This window comes from Ptiloglossa arizonensis, chromosome 13 (genome assembly GCF_051014685.1).
Source record: "Ptiloglossa arizonensis isolate GNS036 chromosome 13, iyPtiAriz1_principal, whole genome shotgun sequence".
Classification (NCBI taxonomy): domain Eukaryota; kingdom Metazoa; phylum Arthropoda; class Insecta; order Hymenoptera; family Colletidae; genus Ptiloglossa; species Ptiloglossa arizonensis.
Genome location: NC_135060.1, coordinates 6,099,204 through 6,117,025, shown reverse-complemented (window position 1 = coordinate 6,117,025; position 17,822 = coordinate 6,099,204). Strand labels below are relative to the sequence as shown.

At 26.3% G+C, this 17,822-nt stretch overlaps 4 protein-coding genes across 8 annotated transcripts; 3 read left to right on the top strand and 1 right to left on the bottom strand.

Annotated features, from left to right (window-relative positions):
- Positions 1-894: 894 nt before the first annotated feature.
- On the top strand, positions 895-3,391 carry LOC143153797 (regulator of microtubule dynamics protein 1). 3 transcript variants are annotated; one of them, XM_076325365.1, is made up of 7 exons: positions 896-1,514; positions 1,614-1,638; positions 1,711-1,893; positions 1,995-2,183; positions 2,447-2,661; positions 2,727-2,965; positions 3,056-3,391. In XM_076325365.1, exons 3-7 carry the CDS (start codon positions 1,715-1,717, stop codon positions 3,317-3,319), a joined length of 1,086 nt encoding a protein of 361 aa, XP_076181480.1. In that variant the 5' UTR covers positions 896-1,514; positions 1,614-1,638; positions 1,711-1,714; the 3' UTR covers positions 3,320-3,391. The 3 variants fall into 3 exon arrangements, with proteins under 3 accessions (XP_076181478.1, XP_076181480.1, XP_076181479.1); XM_076325363.1 differs by lacking the exon at positions 1,614-1,638 and having other exon boundaries at positions 895-1,175; XM_076325364.1 differs by lacking the exon at positions 1,614-1,638 and having other exon boundaries at positions 896-1,584.
- A 1,036-nt stretch (positions 3,392-4,427) lies between these two features.
- On the top strand, positions 4,428-6,873 carry LOC143153876 (lysocardiolipin acyltransferase 1). The gene is made up of 5 exons (XM_076325503.1): positions 4,428-4,719; positions 5,092-5,280; positions 5,408-5,615; positions 5,819-6,385; positions 6,445-6,873. Exons 2-5 carry the CDS (start codon positions 5,113-5,115, stop codon positions 6,615-6,617), a joined length of 1,116 nt encoding a protein of 371 aa, XP_076181618.1. The 5' UTR covers positions 4,428-4,719; positions 5,092-5,112; the 3' UTR covers positions 6,618-6,873.
- A 2,727-nt stretch (positions 6,874-9,600) lies between these two features.
- On the bottom strand, positions 9,601-13,030 carry Nnp-1 (Ribosomal RNA processing protein 1 homolog Nnp-1). The gene is made up of 7 exons (XM_076325584.1): positions 12,600-13,030; positions 12,094-12,317; positions 11,840-12,010; positions 11,511-11,693; positions 11,147-11,424; positions 10,298-11,063; positions 9,601-10,083 (listed from the first exon to the last, which is right to left on the bottom strand). The coding sequence occupies exons 1-7, from the start codon at positions 12,841-12,843 to the stop codon at positions 9,850-9,852; spliced, it is 2,100 nt and encodes a 699-aa protein (XP_076181699.1). The 5' UTR covers positions 12,844-13,030; the 3' UTR covers positions 9,601-9,849.
- An 8-nt stretch (positions 13,031-13,038) lies between these two features.
- Positions 13,039-16,554, top strand: LOC143153931 (serine/arginine-rich splicing factor 7). 3 transcript variants are annotated; one of them, XR_012993945.1, is made up of 5 exons: positions 13,039-13,187; positions 13,275-13,440; positions 13,822-14,201; positions 14,615-15,091; positions 15,564-15,701. XR_012993945.1 is itself a non-coding variant. In XM_076325585.1 (5 exons), the coding sequence occupies exons 2-4, from the start codon at positions 13,432-13,434 to the stop codon at positions 15,793-15,795; spliced, it is 621 nt and encodes a 206-aa protein (XP_076181700.1). In that variant the 5' UTR covers positions 13,040-13,187; positions 13,275-13,431; the 3' UTR covers positions 15,796-15,799; positions 16,250-16,554. The 3 variants fall into 3 exon arrangements, 2 of the variants coding, with proteins under 2 accessions (XP_076181700.1, XP_076181701.1); XM_076325585.1 differs by lacking the exon at positions 14,615-15,091 and adding an exon at positions 16,250-16,554 and having other exon boundaries at positions 13,040-13,187; positions 15,564-15,799; XM_076325586.1 differs by lacking the exons at positions 13,039-13,187; positions 14,615-15,091 and adding an exon at positions 16,250-16,554 and having other exon boundaries at positions 13,202-13,440; positions 15,564-15,799.
- The last annotated feature ends 1,268 nt before the right edge of the window (positions 16,555-17,822 follow it).

Below are 17,822 nucleotides of genomic sequence, written 5' to 3'. Positions count from 1 at the left end.
ATACAAGTTGTTCACAGGATTTTAATTATTTGATGATCAAATTCTATCTAAGTAACCAATTTATTTTTAATTGCTTCAATGAGATTTTTTATATAACTGCATACATCACAGAATTTAAATAATGTTATAAAATATGATGAAAACAGGAAATCTTATAGAAGTTATACAACTGTTGTATGTATTATTCTTATTGATTATAGTTATGTTATTACGAATAAAGTTACTATTCTGAATGTAGATATACATATTTTGAGTTTGTACTAAAAGATTACTATAATACAAAATAGCAAAGATACTAAGTTTTTGGTGCCATTTTTAAAAGAAATTATGTACTTTATATGCATAATTCTAGCTACAACTGTATTTTTAATGTAACTTTATGTATTTCAAGTAACTGTTCAAATAAAAACATGCTTCAATTAATATGTATTTATCTTGATAATATGGTAATACAGTTACAATTTTAGTACATAAACATTTTGAATTGTAAGATCAGCTTTTAACACAGTGAAATCATTATTTAATTTTCATAAAAGTCATTGCAACAATAATATATATAATATTAAAACAATATTTATAAGATTAATTTTCTACTTTTTATATTATAGTGTTGATCAGTTTGACTTCTGAAAAGTTCATATATATGCATATAGAAAACCTTCTCTACCTATAACAATCATGAGAATTTCAATCAATTTCGATTCTTCATTCACAATTATTTTATAAAAGATATAATAGTTTGAAACTGTCATTTCTAAAAGAGTTTTAATCAAAATTTTGAAACCATTACATTGAATTTAAATATGAAAATTGGTTAAAGTATTTTATATTAATCATTACATACGAAGCTGAAAATGTTTAAGAGTAGTAATAATTGTAATTAGAAAATTTGTATGTAAATACATACATAAATATATTATGAAATTAACGTTTTCATGTCACATCTCATATTTTATTAAGCTGTTACGTAACATAATTTTGTGCACTAATAGCTTGTAAAATTATTTCATTTAATAATGGTAAATTTTTATTAATAAAATAAATCTGAAGTCGATTTAGAATTGTAACCAAAAAATATCAATCATTTTATCAACATGTACATATGTATGCTGTGTAATCCAAAATGCCCAATCTGGCCAATATTCATGTATCCAAGTACCCAGTATGTTCGTCAGGTAAAAGTTCTTTACGATTTATGTTTTAGATTTTATATAATCTTGTACTTTGAATTTATAAAAAACGTGTTCCATTATTAATAAATATGGTTAAATAATAAAGCCAGGTTATGTTGTATTATATGTTTGTCGGATGATGTTTGTCCTCTTTCAATTGCCGGTACGTTATACATATATACATATGTATGCACGTAAGTGGTTCGCATGACGCGTTGTTAACGTCTTTTTAAAAAAAGAAAGAAAGTCTTATTTTATATTAATAAATTGAAAAGAAATATGGTTTACATTTTACTAAAATGATAAAATACTTACATTGTCTGCGTAATTATTAAGTCGCTGGTGAATAATAAATGTGCAAAGTTAATACAATTTTGGACATACTTTATAAAGAATAATACAGAAAATAACGGTATATTGATGCATTTATCTTCATTACAGATCCATAATTTTTTTGTATTAATATGTATGTAACAAGGTAGTAATTATATACACGTATATTTCTTAACATATTTTATTGCTGCTATTGTGTTTATAGCATAATGAACAATATACATTTAATTGTTACTGCCATTGGGGTGACTGTTGGTGTTATAAGTGCAGCTAGCATTTTTATTTATCGTAAAATTTCGATAAAGCAACAGCACACTGCAATAGTTTCTAATTTAGATAGTGCAAATAAAAAGATTGCCGAATTGCAAGCAGAATTAGAAGCACTAAGGTATCATTATTTAAATTTACGAATTTATATCAATAGACTTAAGAATCATATGTATTATATATGAAATGTACAGTTATAGTATCTTTTATTTTTTTTTCAAGGTTACAACAAAGTCAACAAAAAAAGAAGCGAAAAATTTCACAAAGATATATTTCTAACGATAGTACGTATACTGTAACAGATAATGAGATAGACACTGATGTTTTTTCAACAGCAGATACAGACATTGGAGATGATGAGTTCTATGACTGTTCCAATAGTGAAAGTGTTATTAGTGAAAATGACACGAGGTTGGTACATTAATGTAAATACATGCAATATAAATGTGTTAAAATTGTATGAATAACACGTACTAGAATTTGTAATTTATTCTAGTACAACTGTAAATCCACTTCCTGAAGAAACATCTTAAGAATACTTCAGTTATACACTTTAATTCATTATTTAGAGCATGATTACTTACACTAATTTAGAACATTAGAATTTGATCATTTTGGGAAGTAAAGTTATTTGAAAACTGTAGAAGGAAGAGATTATATGTTCAGTAATACAGGATCTCAGAGGAATTGAACCAGCTGGATGTAATACTTAAGGAGATTGACGAAGATGCAAATAAAGATTTTGATATTGAGACTTATTATAAATTACAAATTCTGTTAAAATCTCACCAAGACAGTATAGAGGTAATATGGAGGTTTGCAAGGGCTTGTTATAAATATGCAGAAGTCATAGCTGATACAAATATTAAAAGAACGATAATTCTTGAAGGTCGAGTATTACAAATATATAAAAGCTTTAGTGTAACAACAATAAACAATATTTCATTATTATAGGAATTGAACATTGTGAAAGAGTTATTGAAATTCAAAATGCAGATTTGTTTAAGTGGTATGCTATACTCATAGGATTAAATTCAAATTACTTGTCAATAGCAGACAAAATAAAAAATGGTGTTCGTTTTAAGAATTATGTTGTAATGGCCTTAGCGATACGACCAGATGATTGTGAATTGTATTATCTCCTTGGAAGATTTAAATATGAAGTAGCCCATCTGAGTTGGGTTGAAAGAAAAGTAAAATATTAAATAATCCTAATATAAGTTAAAATTTATTTTTTTTTGTAGTCTTTGAATACTTATCATGTTGTCTTGAAACTTTTGTAGGTGGCAGCCACAGTGTTTACTGAAATTCCATATGCCTCGCATGATGAAGCACTGGTTTGTTTTGAAACAGCAGCAAAACTGGGAAATAAAACTCTGCAAATTCAGTTGTTCATTAGCAAATGTTATATTGCATTAAAGCAGTATTCGCGCGCAGTTAATTCTCTGAAGGAAATTTTGAATGAACGAGTTTTGATAGCAGGAGATGAAAAAGTACACGCAGAAGCGGGTACACTTCTCGATAAATATTCAGGATATCTTTCCTAGCAAGCAATAATGTATTTGTACATCCAATCTGTATCTAATAGTCATCCTATTCTAATATAAAAATATATATATATACATATATATATATATATATATATATATACATACACACGCGCGCGCGCACGCGCACACGCACGCACGCACACACACACACACACACACATCATACATACATACATACATATATGTATTAGTGTAATACATACATATATATATATACATATATATGTATATATATATTTTTTTTTAAACCCTATTCTATAGACCAATGTAAACAGCAACATTAAATATTTCATAATGAATAATTATATAATATGAAACACAGGTATTAAAAAACTTTTTATGTAGTATAACAAATATTATAAATCTTTTATCTTGATTGAAGTTTTATGACAGAATGTATCTTGTAAAGATCTGTGCAAAAATGTGCACAGTAGCGATGCAAAATTTGATAAGTGATTAGGAATATGTACTTGGTTTCTATATCTTAGCAAATAATATTTTATACATACATGTAAATATATTAATCAAGGTTACTGGGTTTAATTACTTTTATAGAATTTATTATTGTTAGCCTTCAATGTATACATGGTTAAGTAATACTGTATAAAGAACAATACTTTTTTGTATAATTAAATTCCAATTACTTTTAAGTAATATAAAGCATGAATGATTTAAACCTTAAGGTAAAAGTGTTCTTTACCTAATGTATCTGTCAACATTGAAATTAAAATGTAATTTTATTTTGTTATTATTTGTATAATTTAATTTTTATAATAGTAATTAAAAAATGTGCTTCTTTACTCAAAATATACGAATAAGAAAAGACTGTGTTCACAAAACTGCTGATTGTTTCATCATGATTTAGTTAAATTATTCTATTATTCATTTTAATATATATTTTCTTAAATATTTTATAATCCTTATTACTAAAATTTAAACTCTGTATTTGAAAAACACATTAAAATACATGATTGTTACCATAAATATTTATTATTGTTTAAAATTTGTTAACATACTGAAGGACAATCACGAAATGAAATTGTTAATTTGTAAATAAATAACAATATTGATTCTTTGTGATACAGTAATTTATATTTTCTTCCAACAATATTTTTAACTTTATATATTTATTATAACACTTCAAAGAAAAGTATAAGGAAAAAAATATATTTTGTAAATAATTATGAACTTTCTCCCTGTTTTAGCAGATCAATAATGGTCCAATACAGCATCCCAAAACTCAGTAGACACTGGGTGGAGAATGGGGTGAAAAGGGTGAAGCACAGTGAAGCCCCTCTAGTAAGATAGAAGGGAAGCCAGAGAAAACATTTTAGAAAGAGGTAGTTAACATTGAATGCTTGTAAAAAGTAGTTCAATCAGAACATACATATAATAAGGTAAGTTCCAGAACTAAAAATATAATTATATTTATAGATTTTTTAATTTACAATTGAACTCATATTAATATTAAAAAAAAAACAAATAATATTCTTGTTTTTGTTTGTACTTAGATATAAATTACTAAAAAAATGATTGACAACCGTAATTTGTATACTTTTGTTTATAAATATTAAGATTTAAATGAAAAGTATTTGATTATAAACAAAGAAAATCATTATTATTTATTTTTTTATTGAATTACACAGTTATTCTTTACACTTTAGTAGTAAATTAATTTTTAAAGTATATGTTTCTAACAGATATTCAGAAACACATGTATTTATATGTAAGATGTATAAACATAAACATTTTATATAATTTTTCCTTAGGTATCTAAAACACACTTTGTGATGCGTGGACTTATACGTGGTATTTTATACTGTGCATTATGGTATGGCAGTGTAATGGCTGGTTTTTTATTTATTGCTTGTCCTATGTTACCATTGTTACTTTTTAGTCCTCCAAAATTTCGAAAATGTAGCGATCTCTTATTTTCTTGTTGGGAACTTTATTCTACAGTAAGTAAAAACAAATTTCATTTTTATTCCTCTTTTGCTTATTGTTGTTAAAAAAAACTTTATAGTTTTTTACACGCAACTTTATAATTGTTACATATATAAATTAATAGCTGCGTAAATATTTTAGGCTCTTTTAAAAGTGTTTGGTGTGAAAATTTTTGTATCAGGAGATCATATATCTCCAACTGAATCTGCTATACTTGTGATGAATCACAGAACACGGGTGGATTGGAATTTTGTATGGGCTGCTATGTACCAAGCATGCTTACCCAGTATAGCAACTCATAGATTAAAATTTGTTTTGAAAGATCCTATACGACACATTCCGGGTCCAGGTAATATGATGATATTGATGAAAGATATTCTGGATTAAAGCAGATCTAAAATAGATCTATAATATTTTAATAATATTCAAGAATGTGTCAATGAAGCCTATAAATATTACCACGAATAAATACATTTTTTGAATATAATGTTAAAATCATAGTACTGTCATTTTTATTCCTTATTTCAATTTTAAAGAACTATTGTGTAACAGGGTGGATAATGCAAATGAATGGCTTCCTTTACATAACTCGTCGCTGGGAAGAAGATCAAAATCGACTGTCACGTACCCTTGATTATTTATTAGCACTGGACAGACGATCCCAATTACTTATATTTCCAGAGGGTACCGATTTGACGGAAAGTAGCAAAGAAAAGTCGGACAGATATGCTTTGCGACATAAGTTACCACTATATTCCTTTACTCTTCATCCAAAGACAACAGGGTTTAGTTATTTAGTTCAACACCTTCAGCAAGCAAACTACGTTGACGCTGTTTATGACTTAACGATCGCGTATCCTGACTATGTACCACAATCTGAACTTGATTTAATCAAAGGTAAATTGCCAAATGAAGTACATTTTCATATTAAACGAATACCATCATCAGATATGCCAACACATGATTTGACATTAAGACGATGGTTAGAAGAAAGATGGTTTAATAAAGAAGAAGTTTTGAAACAATTCTATGACAAAAAATCCTTTTCTGGTGAAATTTGGCCTTTGAAACGACAATTTCCTTTACAAGTCGCATTATGTTTTTGGAGCATTTTAACAGGTGAATTTATTTCTACTAATTTTTAATAATATTTTTCTAAAGAAACTTATTTATTTCAGGTGGTGCTGTAATTTTGCTTATTATTTCACCGTTAGCCCAATTATGGGCATTAGTTGTATCATCTTTTTTTGTGGCATTATCATTTTTCAGTATTGGTTTTAATCAACTTGAAATGGGATGGTACTGGCGTTGGAAATCTCATTTCTTAAAGGAAAAACATAATAAGATTTGAAACTATGCTTTCTACTGAATGGTATTTACTTCTTTAATATTATTATAAATATACTTAAAATTCAACAAATTTATTATATTCATGAATTTGAAGTACATTATCTCATTCATTTAATCTTTAAAATGGGGAGAGATTTTCAGTTTCATAAATGTTATGTATCATGAAAAATAATTTGATTCTGAATTAGAAATATTAAGTGGTATGATAAAAGTTTTAATCAGAATATAGTAACGTGTGGGAACACCTATTTTATAAAGTAAAAGGTATTATACAAATACGATACAAACCTAAATGAGTTAATATAAAAGAAAAATTTCTCTGTAATGTTGACTGAAATATTTACATTCTCTAATATCTTCATATAGTAATAGGACTGCAAAAATTATAGTGGGTTTATTTTAACATTGTAACAAAAATGAATCCTTTATAGATTACTCTTTTTTTATAGAAATTTTACATTTTAGTATTCTAGTTGGAGTAAAGAATTATATACACTAGAACAATCATTTTTCTTTGCGCAAGGAATTATTGATATAACTACTATTTACAGTTTGCTACTGTATACTTTCTGACAATATAAATGAATTATACTACATAATTTTATCTATACATATTGTGAATTACAGAGAGTTAAAAAAAAGATCAAATTAACTAATTTTTTAAAGAAGAATATTTTGCTAATTCAGATTTTATGAGGTGGTGTTCTCTAAATATGTTCAGTATTAATACTTATATAGTTTGTTTCCAAATTATAGATGTATTTTTCCAGAATCAATTTAATATAAAAAGCGGATACTAAACAAAGTTTTAGTTACAATATACAATAGTTAATACTGAAATATGTAATAAATTATGTAGATCACCTAATTCATCTACAAATATTTTACTCAATTTAGGAATTGCATGTAACTAAACAATAAGGTGCTGTTAAACAAATGTATATATGGATTTTTGTTATTATTTTGATACGTAAAATCAATTCTGAAAATATCTTCCTGTAATTTGGAAACATCATGTGTATGAAGTTCGTACATGAAATTATGTCTAAAGATAGTAAGTTTATACACATTTAAACATTGTCACTAAGACTATAAATATAACTTAGAATTTGATTAGACAGAATTGATTTAATAGGAGGAAAAAATATTTTTAAATTGAATTTATTTCAATTGTGACATTTATACTTGTAAAATCGTATTGTACAAATTTCTCAGAAATTTTAATGTTCAAATTGTAATAATACCTTTATTAAATGTAGCTTGTATTATAACAAATTTTAGAAAAACAGTTCTTACTGTGTTTTGTCGGTAGAATACCATAATATGACTACAAAAAGTCTTGGTAGAATCCAAAGTATCTCTGAATCTGAATGTTTCAATCATGAAAGATATTTAATTTCTATAAATACCCGATTTTATATACTCCAAATGATATTGAAGTTATTAAACTTTATAATTTTAGAAAAATGTTTAAATTGACTATCACTAGACAATGATGCAGTTACTAGTCATATATTTGAGTAATACAGCAGATATCTATGTTTGAATTATAGAAATATAAATTTACATTGAAATATTGTTCATGTTTTAAATTTGTTTTTAAATTTATAGTGAAATCATTGTAGCTACAATCAGTGCCTCATTATCTCATATTCTGAAGTACAAATGTACATACATTCATGTATAATAAAATTGCTTTGTAAAAAATTTATTAAGTATGAGAAATGTAAAAATTTTGGAAAAGATAAAATTCAAGCATTATAAAGTATGAGATAGTTATGCACTTAAGATTTATTAAAGAATTAGAATTTATTTAAATATATTTAATTAAGGCAACATATAATCTTTTATTTTATTTACTAAATAATCCACTGTTTGAACAATTTTCTGATGCTTCCTGTATAACAAACTACTATGACTCCAGCAATGCTTTAACACACAAACCAAAGATGTGTAATGTGTATGAATGAAGCGTGTAGTGCAAGATATAATTTTAGATATTTGATTTGTTATAATAGCTGAAGTTCTATTTTTCTATAGTTGTAGAGAAGTTATAAACGTAAATAAAAGTGAATTCATGTGCCAAAGAAATATGTGTATTAGTGTATGTTGACGAACTTTATCTGAAAAAAAATATAGTCTTAAGGAATTGTGGATATAAAATAGTTCTGGTTTTCAATGGATAAAAACGTTCTACTTATGTGGATTTCCAAAAAGAAACAAATGTAAATACAGATATTGTTATAAAAATGAGAAAATATTGTTTTTAAGTATATTTCTTTATATTAATGCATTACGTTTCTACAAACACTGTTATATAAATATCAACCTTTATTACCATGTAACGTATTATAACGTGAACTTGTAAAATAAGCTTAAGTTGCTGTTACTAATTCATTACATAATTTGTTGTTAAATAACAGTTAATACCAATACAGGTTATTTATAAATATTATGTCAAATCCTGCATATAAGGAATTTTTGTTAATAACTAACACTTATAAAGTGCAATAAGTAATTTTCTTCTTAATAAACATATGCATTTTATTTTCAAATTACGTTAAATTATTTTTTAAGCAAATAGATTTAAATATTTTTATTAAACCTAATATAATACATCCTTACTCTTAATGTAATAAAATAATTCAATTATCTCTATGCATTTCATGCTGTGACTAATGTAGAGTTTTATCGTTATATAAATATTATATAGTTATATAATGTATAAGTGGAATAATACGTTAATAAATACTGTGGACAAATGTAACTAAGAAATATTATAATGTACAAAATTTTATTCAGATTGTTTATAAGTTTTTAAGAAAATGTATACATATTAATTTTGATAATAATAGTTTCGTTTCAATCTATTAATTGAAGCTTTTATATTTTTATAATTTATAATCTAATTCATAATCGAACACGATTATAATATTACCATTGGAATATTCATTAACAAAAATTGTATCACATCATTTTATTAAAATATTCAATCAGATAAAAAAATTGTAAAATTATGAATACAATTAGTCATTATGGATATATAAAAGGTATTATCTAAATTCTTAAGCATAGTATACAAAGATCTTGATGAAATACTTATACAAGAAAATATTTCTGTATTAGTTAAATAAATATCAAGAAAATACATGTAACACCTATTTGAAAAATTTTGTCTTTATTTGTTTCATCAGCAATAGTTACATGTCTTCATTATTAGTGTACTATTTCAGTTAATATTTTTTTTTATAAAATGGATTAATTGGACTGGGTATAGGACTTGCTTTCAGTACACCTGCTAATGGCTTCTTGTTTGCATCAAAAGGAATAGATGGACTTTTTTGAAGTTGTAAAATATATTCAGATGTATGTTGAGCAGTATTACGTTGCAGAGCTATTTTTACTCGTTTTTTTGAATTTGAGACAGTATTTATTTTATTTTGTTGTTTCAAACCAACTGATGTATTCTATAAGAAACATATATATATATATATATATATACATATACATATACATTAACAAATAAATAATAATTTAAATTTGAAATAAGTTATGTAATCAAAAAAATTGCAATATCATTCTTTGTGAACTAATTGAGTATGTTAAAATGTAATAAATGATATTTTGACAGATTTTTCTGTTGAAAATGAAAATAATAAAAGCAGATATGAAAAGACTTACATTCCTTTCATTCTTCAATTTCTTTACTACAGGAAGCAACCACATTGGTTGTTCATTGAAAGTGTTACTCGTTTGAACATCATTTGTAATTGATTCTTTAAGAATTTTTGAATGCGATTCTATCTTAGTATTGTTTAATAGTGAAGGTGTTGATGTATTTATGTTATCAGAAACATCCCATTTACCACAAACTTTAAGTTTTGTTGTTTTTTTTCTTCTGACTGGTGTAATAATGTTCAACATATTTCCAGTGGTAATTTTGTCTGCTTTTAATTTCATCTTCTTACATCTATTTTCACTCTTCAATAAAAGAGAGAGATCATTTTTTAATTTACAATTACTACTTTTTACATTTATTTTACAATTGTTATCAACTGTTTCCTTTATTTCGTATTTTTTTTTTTTTAAACAAAAGACACTGTCATCTAACACTTGCAAATGTTTTTGTGTTAAATTATCAATAACATCAATTTTGTGCTGCATTTTTTTTTTCTTCACATTTTCAATCTTGTTTATTTTTGCTATATTACTTTCATCTTTGATATCTTCTGAATTGTTTTCATTAAGTTTATCACTTTTATCTTGTGTCAATTGCTCATTTTTTTTTCTTTTATGTCTTTTTTTTGTTGTATCAGAATACAATTCTTCTTCAAATTCCAGAAGACGCTTTGCAGCTAATTTTGTATCTGTATCCTTCTTCTGTGTATTTGGAATTCTTATTTCTTTAATACCAAGAGGCATTTTACCTTCTGACAATTCTGTAAATCTACATGCAATTTGTTAAAGAATTATATAAATCATATTCAATATATCTAAAAATAATGTAATTTCTATTTAATCATTACTTACTCTTTGATAAGCCAATATAGTTGCCTACGTGATTTTGTAGTTGATGAGGGATGAAATTTATATTGAGCTAACAGTCTAACAATCTCTTTAGCATTGAAAGGTATCTGTGGTAATTCAACATTTATTCTTCCAGCTCTTGGATCTAATGGTTTCTCTACATTAGATTTCATTTGATTTTCAAGAAACTTCTCTTCTTTAATAGTATTATTATCATCTACTTCTTCATCGGACATTTCAATTTTTTCCATAGCATCTATAGAACCAGTAGGAAATCCAGCCTATGTACAAATGGATATTATATTATGCATTTATATGTATAAGCCATTTCATTTTACTGTAAAATAACTTAAATTTTAATACTTACAGTTTTCCAAGCTTGAAATTTTTCCATGTAATCCATACCAATATCTGATTGAATGATTAAATATCTAAAAATATGTCTCATAACATGTTTAATTTGTCTTTCATCATCCATAATTATAAAATATAGAATAAATGGTTTAATAAGTTCTGTGACTATATCTTCTGATATGGCTCCATCACTTATCTATAAAAGTAAATATTCAATGTTAAACCCCAATGAATATCAACAAAAATACATTTAAATCTCATTAAAAATTTAATATATGATATAATATCCAATTGAAATAAATAATGCTTTTCATATGAACATTAATTTAAAAATTAATGTACCTTTGAAAGTTCTTCTAAAAACACTTCTGTTAAATGCATGTTAAAACCAAGGCATATTTTTGGATCCACTAAAAGTTTCTCAAGTATTTCAGAAATACCTTTTATCCATTCAATATTCCATGATCTTTCTTTACATTTTTTAAAAGTTTGTCGAATTATTCTTCTAACTAACTACAATCAAATATATAAGAATGTACAATTTCAATATGCAATAGTATGTAAATTTATAGAATGAAATACATTTTATATCTTACCATAGAAAATTTATCTAATCTATATTGATCTATACCAAACCACTCTGTACCTAATGTTTTCAAAGCACATGAGGTATAAAGTAATACTACATCTTTAACATCAAAACAGTGTACAATTTTACTAAGAGATTCTGCTACTTCTTCCTGAATTAAATATTTATCCGACATCCACATACAATAAAATAATCCTTTCCAAAGTCGCATAAAATCTGCTTCTGTAAAAGCTAATAAGAAAATATGTTTTATTTATTAACTATATTCTATGTACATATGTGCGTATATGTATATTCTTTATACATATATTAAGTGTGTGTATACATATCATTATATGTATGTTTTTATTTGTTCAATTTTATATAGCGTAGCATGATCTATTTAAATATTGCTCATTGTAGGCAAAAATTTATTATATAATTGTAATAACATAAACAAGTAATTACTAAATACACAAAAATAAGTAATTTCATTATTTTTATTTTAATTAATAATAACATAACTAATCTTACCAAAAGAACTTTTTGAACGAACTGTCAACCATTTCTTTAAATTTTTAAGTATTTTATCTCGAACTCCTTTATCATTACTTGATAACAGTCGAGCAAATTTAATTTCTTGAGCAATAATGATAGCCCTTTTATCTTTTTTATTCGCTTCAGTCACTTCCTTTTGTTGCTCTTTATTCTTTAAGATATGTTGCACAGAATTTTGCAGCGGTGCACGTGTGCGCCGTTGAACTTTCTTAACCGCCATTCGCCTAAATAAGAAACTGTTTTAAGTATGCTCTTCTTTTTGACGCTTTAATTACAAATTGTTCACTTATAATTCATATCTTTTTTGTATACATATAAACTATAGTTATACGCGCTTCTAAATCTCATTTAACTTTTCATCAATAACGTAAATTCAAGCTACAACTTGATTTCATTTACAATAGCATGAAGTGGTTCTGAATTGACTCCAGTTCTACCAATAGTAATCCCTAAAATATTGTTACCTACTTCTTACACAAATTAAAACGAATAAATGTGTTAATTAAGAAACTTTAGTTTTTTCTAACTTGGCGTCTATTTATTTGGAGGAAGAAAAAATTGCATGTAAATCATTTTTAAGTTACACTACTCGTATTGGTTATATCGATTGGTCAAACACTTTTAATCGATTACGTTTATACTTTTAAACAGCTAAAACCTGGGCTTGAGAGTCATCCCCTATATTTCAACAAGATCGATATCTAAATGCAAAAAATTGACGTATAATTTTTTTCTTCGGAATGTAAAATTAATTGAATATTTTGTGAATTACATCGCTGTACACTCGTGTTCAATAAATTAAGCAACAATGAATAAGGTATAATTATTTTGAATATATCACATATTGCTCCTCAAAAAGTTAAATATTTTATTCAGAAAATTAAATGAATATTGTATTTTTAATTAAGTATACTATTGCTATAATAAAACAATAAATATCCTGTTAATGCAGCAAGTATATAATAAATAAAACTATAATTTATAGTCTAAATAGTAATTGATAACCTTTCACAAAGGAAAAATAAGTAGTTTTTTTAATATTGCTTATAATTTATAAATTTTATGTATGTTCCATAAATATTTAGTTTAATTATTGTTGTATTCGTTTCTTACTATTTTATATGTGATATATAGGTTACCAAAAGTAAATCAACTGCAAACAGACATACATTATATTATGAAAACATATTTATTTTAGATGTCACGATATCCTTCAGACTGCAAAGTCTATGTAGGAGACTTAGGAAGCAGTGCAACAAAGCAGGAATTGGAGGATGCTTTCTCGTATTATGGACCTCTAAGAAATGTATGGGTAGCTAGAAATCCACCTGGATTTGCTTTTGTGGAATTTGAAGATGCTAGAGATGCAGAAGATGCAGTTAGAGGACTTGATGGAAGGACTATATGTGGGAGGCGAGCTCGTGTTGAACCATCCAATGGAAAAAGATTAAGAGACAGAGGTTATTCTAGAAGAGGCTTTGGAAGATTATTTCACCCTGAAGATAGATGTTACGAATGTGGTGAAAGAGGTCATTATGCTAGAGATTGTGTACGTCACAGAAGTTCTCGTAGAAAGCGGTAAGTATATAATACATGTATTTCATGTAACGTTTTATGGCGTGCAAAAAAATATCAGACAAGTAAGCAAGAAATATATGACATATATTGTATGTAATTTGATTTAAGAAATGTATGCTTAAATGTGCAATGTGACTAACATCTACAATAAGTTTCACGTAAGGCTCAAATTTGAACAGTAAGCAGAACATTCTATAATATGAATACATTTAATAACTTAGTTCTTTAATACAACGACACAAATTATTTATTAAATTTCACAAAAATTAGTCATTTTAAGTAACACGTATGAAATAACTCGTCTATATAATATATCAAAGTTTTTCATAATACATAAGAAGATCCTATATTCTAAACAAAACTGGTTAAAATACCAAGAATGATACCGATGTAATACTGCCCATTATTTATAGGAGATGCGGCTGAACAGGCATACGCATGAGAAATGTGTTGCTACTGAGATTCTCGCGAGATTCGCCTTGGGTTCACTTTGTGACACTGCGTAGTTACAGCGTAGAGCACCCACGTACTTTGGGTTTCCTTCTGCATTCTACGAGCAAAAAAGGGAAACACGGCCGATGGAGTGGCTAGTTCTGCGCACTGCGATACTTCCAATGAGCATTGACATCACCCTAAACTGAAAGTTTTTGCACATCAGCACTTGTGGTACCCTTGGTGTTCTTCGCTCGTGTTACTGTTTCTACCTAATTGCCATGATAGACCTAGTGGTCACTGAGAAACAAAGTTTGAGTCATCTCATCTAGCCACTCTTCGTCCGTACATCTGACCTCCGCGTGATTTCATCTGCATAAGTGCTCATCCGTTCTCCCCTTCCTGGCATTACCATTGCATACTCTACAACTGTCTGCTATAAGCAACTTCGAAAGACGGTATATAAGTAGAACAATCAAATATATATTGAACAGAAATTAATGTAATTGTTTCTAAAGTTAATATTATATAATTAGTATAATACCATGATTTATAAACAAAAAGTTCACATTTATATATTGGCATTTAAGCAAAGGGAAAAAAGTAAATGGAAAATAATATAGGTAGCAAATGAACCACGAAATTTAAAAAAATTTTTATACCAGCAAATATTACATTATTAAATATGAAGTAAAGTATTACATTTTTCCTGAATACTTGTCACATTTTTGCAAGCCCAATTGTTGTATGAATTATTTATTAAACTTTATAAAATGTATTTTATGTTATATATTCTCAAAAAAGATAAGAAACTTTACATAGTATTATTAACATAAAACAACAAATTCTTAAAGCAATAAAATAGCAATAAAATTTAAACTCGCAGGCACTTGCAATATAATCATCACCCTAATGTAATGTTTATTATAGATCCCACTCCAGGTCTTATTCACGATCAAGATCGCAATCAAGATCACGTTCTCGTTCACGTTCTCGATCAAGATCAAGAAGCAAGCATTCAAGATCTTCATCCCGTAGCCGTTCTCGCAGTAGAAGCGGTTATAACAAAGAAAAGCTTCGTAATAAACGGAGATCTGGTTCCAAAGATCGTAGTCCACGCAAGACGAGATCTAAATCTGTTTCTAGATCTCGCAGCAGATAAAATGGTGTGTAATTTTTAGTTAATGCATCTAAATCTATGACATTTATTTTTATAGAATATATAATTAATAGGTCTCTAAAAGTCATTCTTGTTTGAACCTTATTTAGCCACATTATTGGTCTTAATTTAATTATCTCAAAATTAATTTTCTTTAATTATTTCTAACGTGTATAGATTTTAAGAATTTGATGTATATTTTATTCACAAAATTTTATGTAACAAATATTTCATACTAGTACATATATGTATTTTAAATGTAATTTTAAAAAAATACATGTGCACATATATATTGAATGAATTTAACAAATTAAATATATCTTGAATGGTTTTGATAGTTACATATATTTTACATAATATTTGAAATATTTAAATTAATGATTTAAGGGTATTTTGAATGAAATTATAGCTAAGTTAAATTTTAAACTTTTATTAACACTTAATATCTTTATTTCAGTGAACACATTTAATGGAAGTACAAGATGCAGTTTTCAGAAGCTAATAAAATAAAGATATAAGAATTATATCAAACTTAGAAGTATAATTTTCTATGATTTTTCTTAAATAAGTTACACCAAAGTGCATTTTCTTCTTAGCAAATCACATATGAAATTTAGAAAAAGAAGAATGTTTGTTTTATTAGTATGAAATTCATCTTATATTTTTGTTCGTATTGTAGAAATACAAAAGTCCTGATACACTGTATCGTCCAACTATGTTCATTAAAGTTCACATTCAATAAAGAATTTTTTAATATGTGTATTTATGTATGTTATTTTTTTTAATTTTATTTCAACCTTTAATATTAAAATTTTTCCTTAAAAACATTCCAATAACATATAAATTCAAATTTAATGAAAAATTGAGATGGAAGAATACTATGCACATAAGCATTTGTAATATTCTATTTATTGATTCCAACATTTCTTGCCATGATAATTACTCATATCTGATAAATTTATGATATTTAAGTAGATCATAAAATAAACGTCGTTTCCGAGGCTAATGCAACTTATGTTGTCTACGCAATCAAACAAATGCTGCGTACGCAAGGAATGCTTGCATTCCTAAGACCCGACACCTATATCTTACAATGGATGGTGGAGAAGTAAGGGGGAAGGTTCAAGAAGTGGGGTAAAGAGTTAAGACCAGCGAATCGGTGACGAAAGGGAGGGATATGTAGCGATGTATGCAATTCCCTGTACGATCTTTTGCAGCAGCTGAAAGCTTCGCAACTTACTTGGAATGTTTTTTGTGTAATTATCACGTATCACCACGTGCGAAACATGTGAAAAAACTTTTGCTTAGCGTTGGATCCAATGTATTGTTATTTATTACTAGATGCATTATGTAACTATACGTGTTGCTACAAATATGTTCATAGGATATGATAAAGTATATAAAAATATTTTCAAGACATCAGTATATAATATGTAAAATATATTTAATATTATTAAGAATAGAATTTTCTCGAATCTATTATTAGCAATAATCCAATAATTTGGATTATTGTTTTCTATTCTTTATTCATCAGATAATACATTTATAATTTTTGTGTGTAATTTGTATCATAAATTATTCAAGTACTTTGTATTTATTCTTCGAAATATCCGTAATTATTCCAATAAAACTGTAAGAAATAAAATAAATGACCTGGTGAAAAAAATGGGTTAACGATCGATATATTTGAGAACTTTGATTAATTTGTCTCGATTGGAGAAATCAACTTATTTGTTTTTCAGTCAGGTATCTGATTTGTCAATGCTTTCACGTATGTATGTATGTGTGTACAATTACTAGTTTCACTCGGCACGAGAAAATTAACTTGTAACTGATTCATATCGATGTCGTTAAAAATAATACAAATTAGATTCTCTATTCAAAAATATTGATTTAGAAAATATACATAAATTACTTAAGTAAAGGTGTCATATTATTTTGATATCAAAATGTAATATTGAAAGAATTATGCCTACAATCAATGTTATAACATATAATTTAAAAAATTAAAAAATATTAAATTACATATA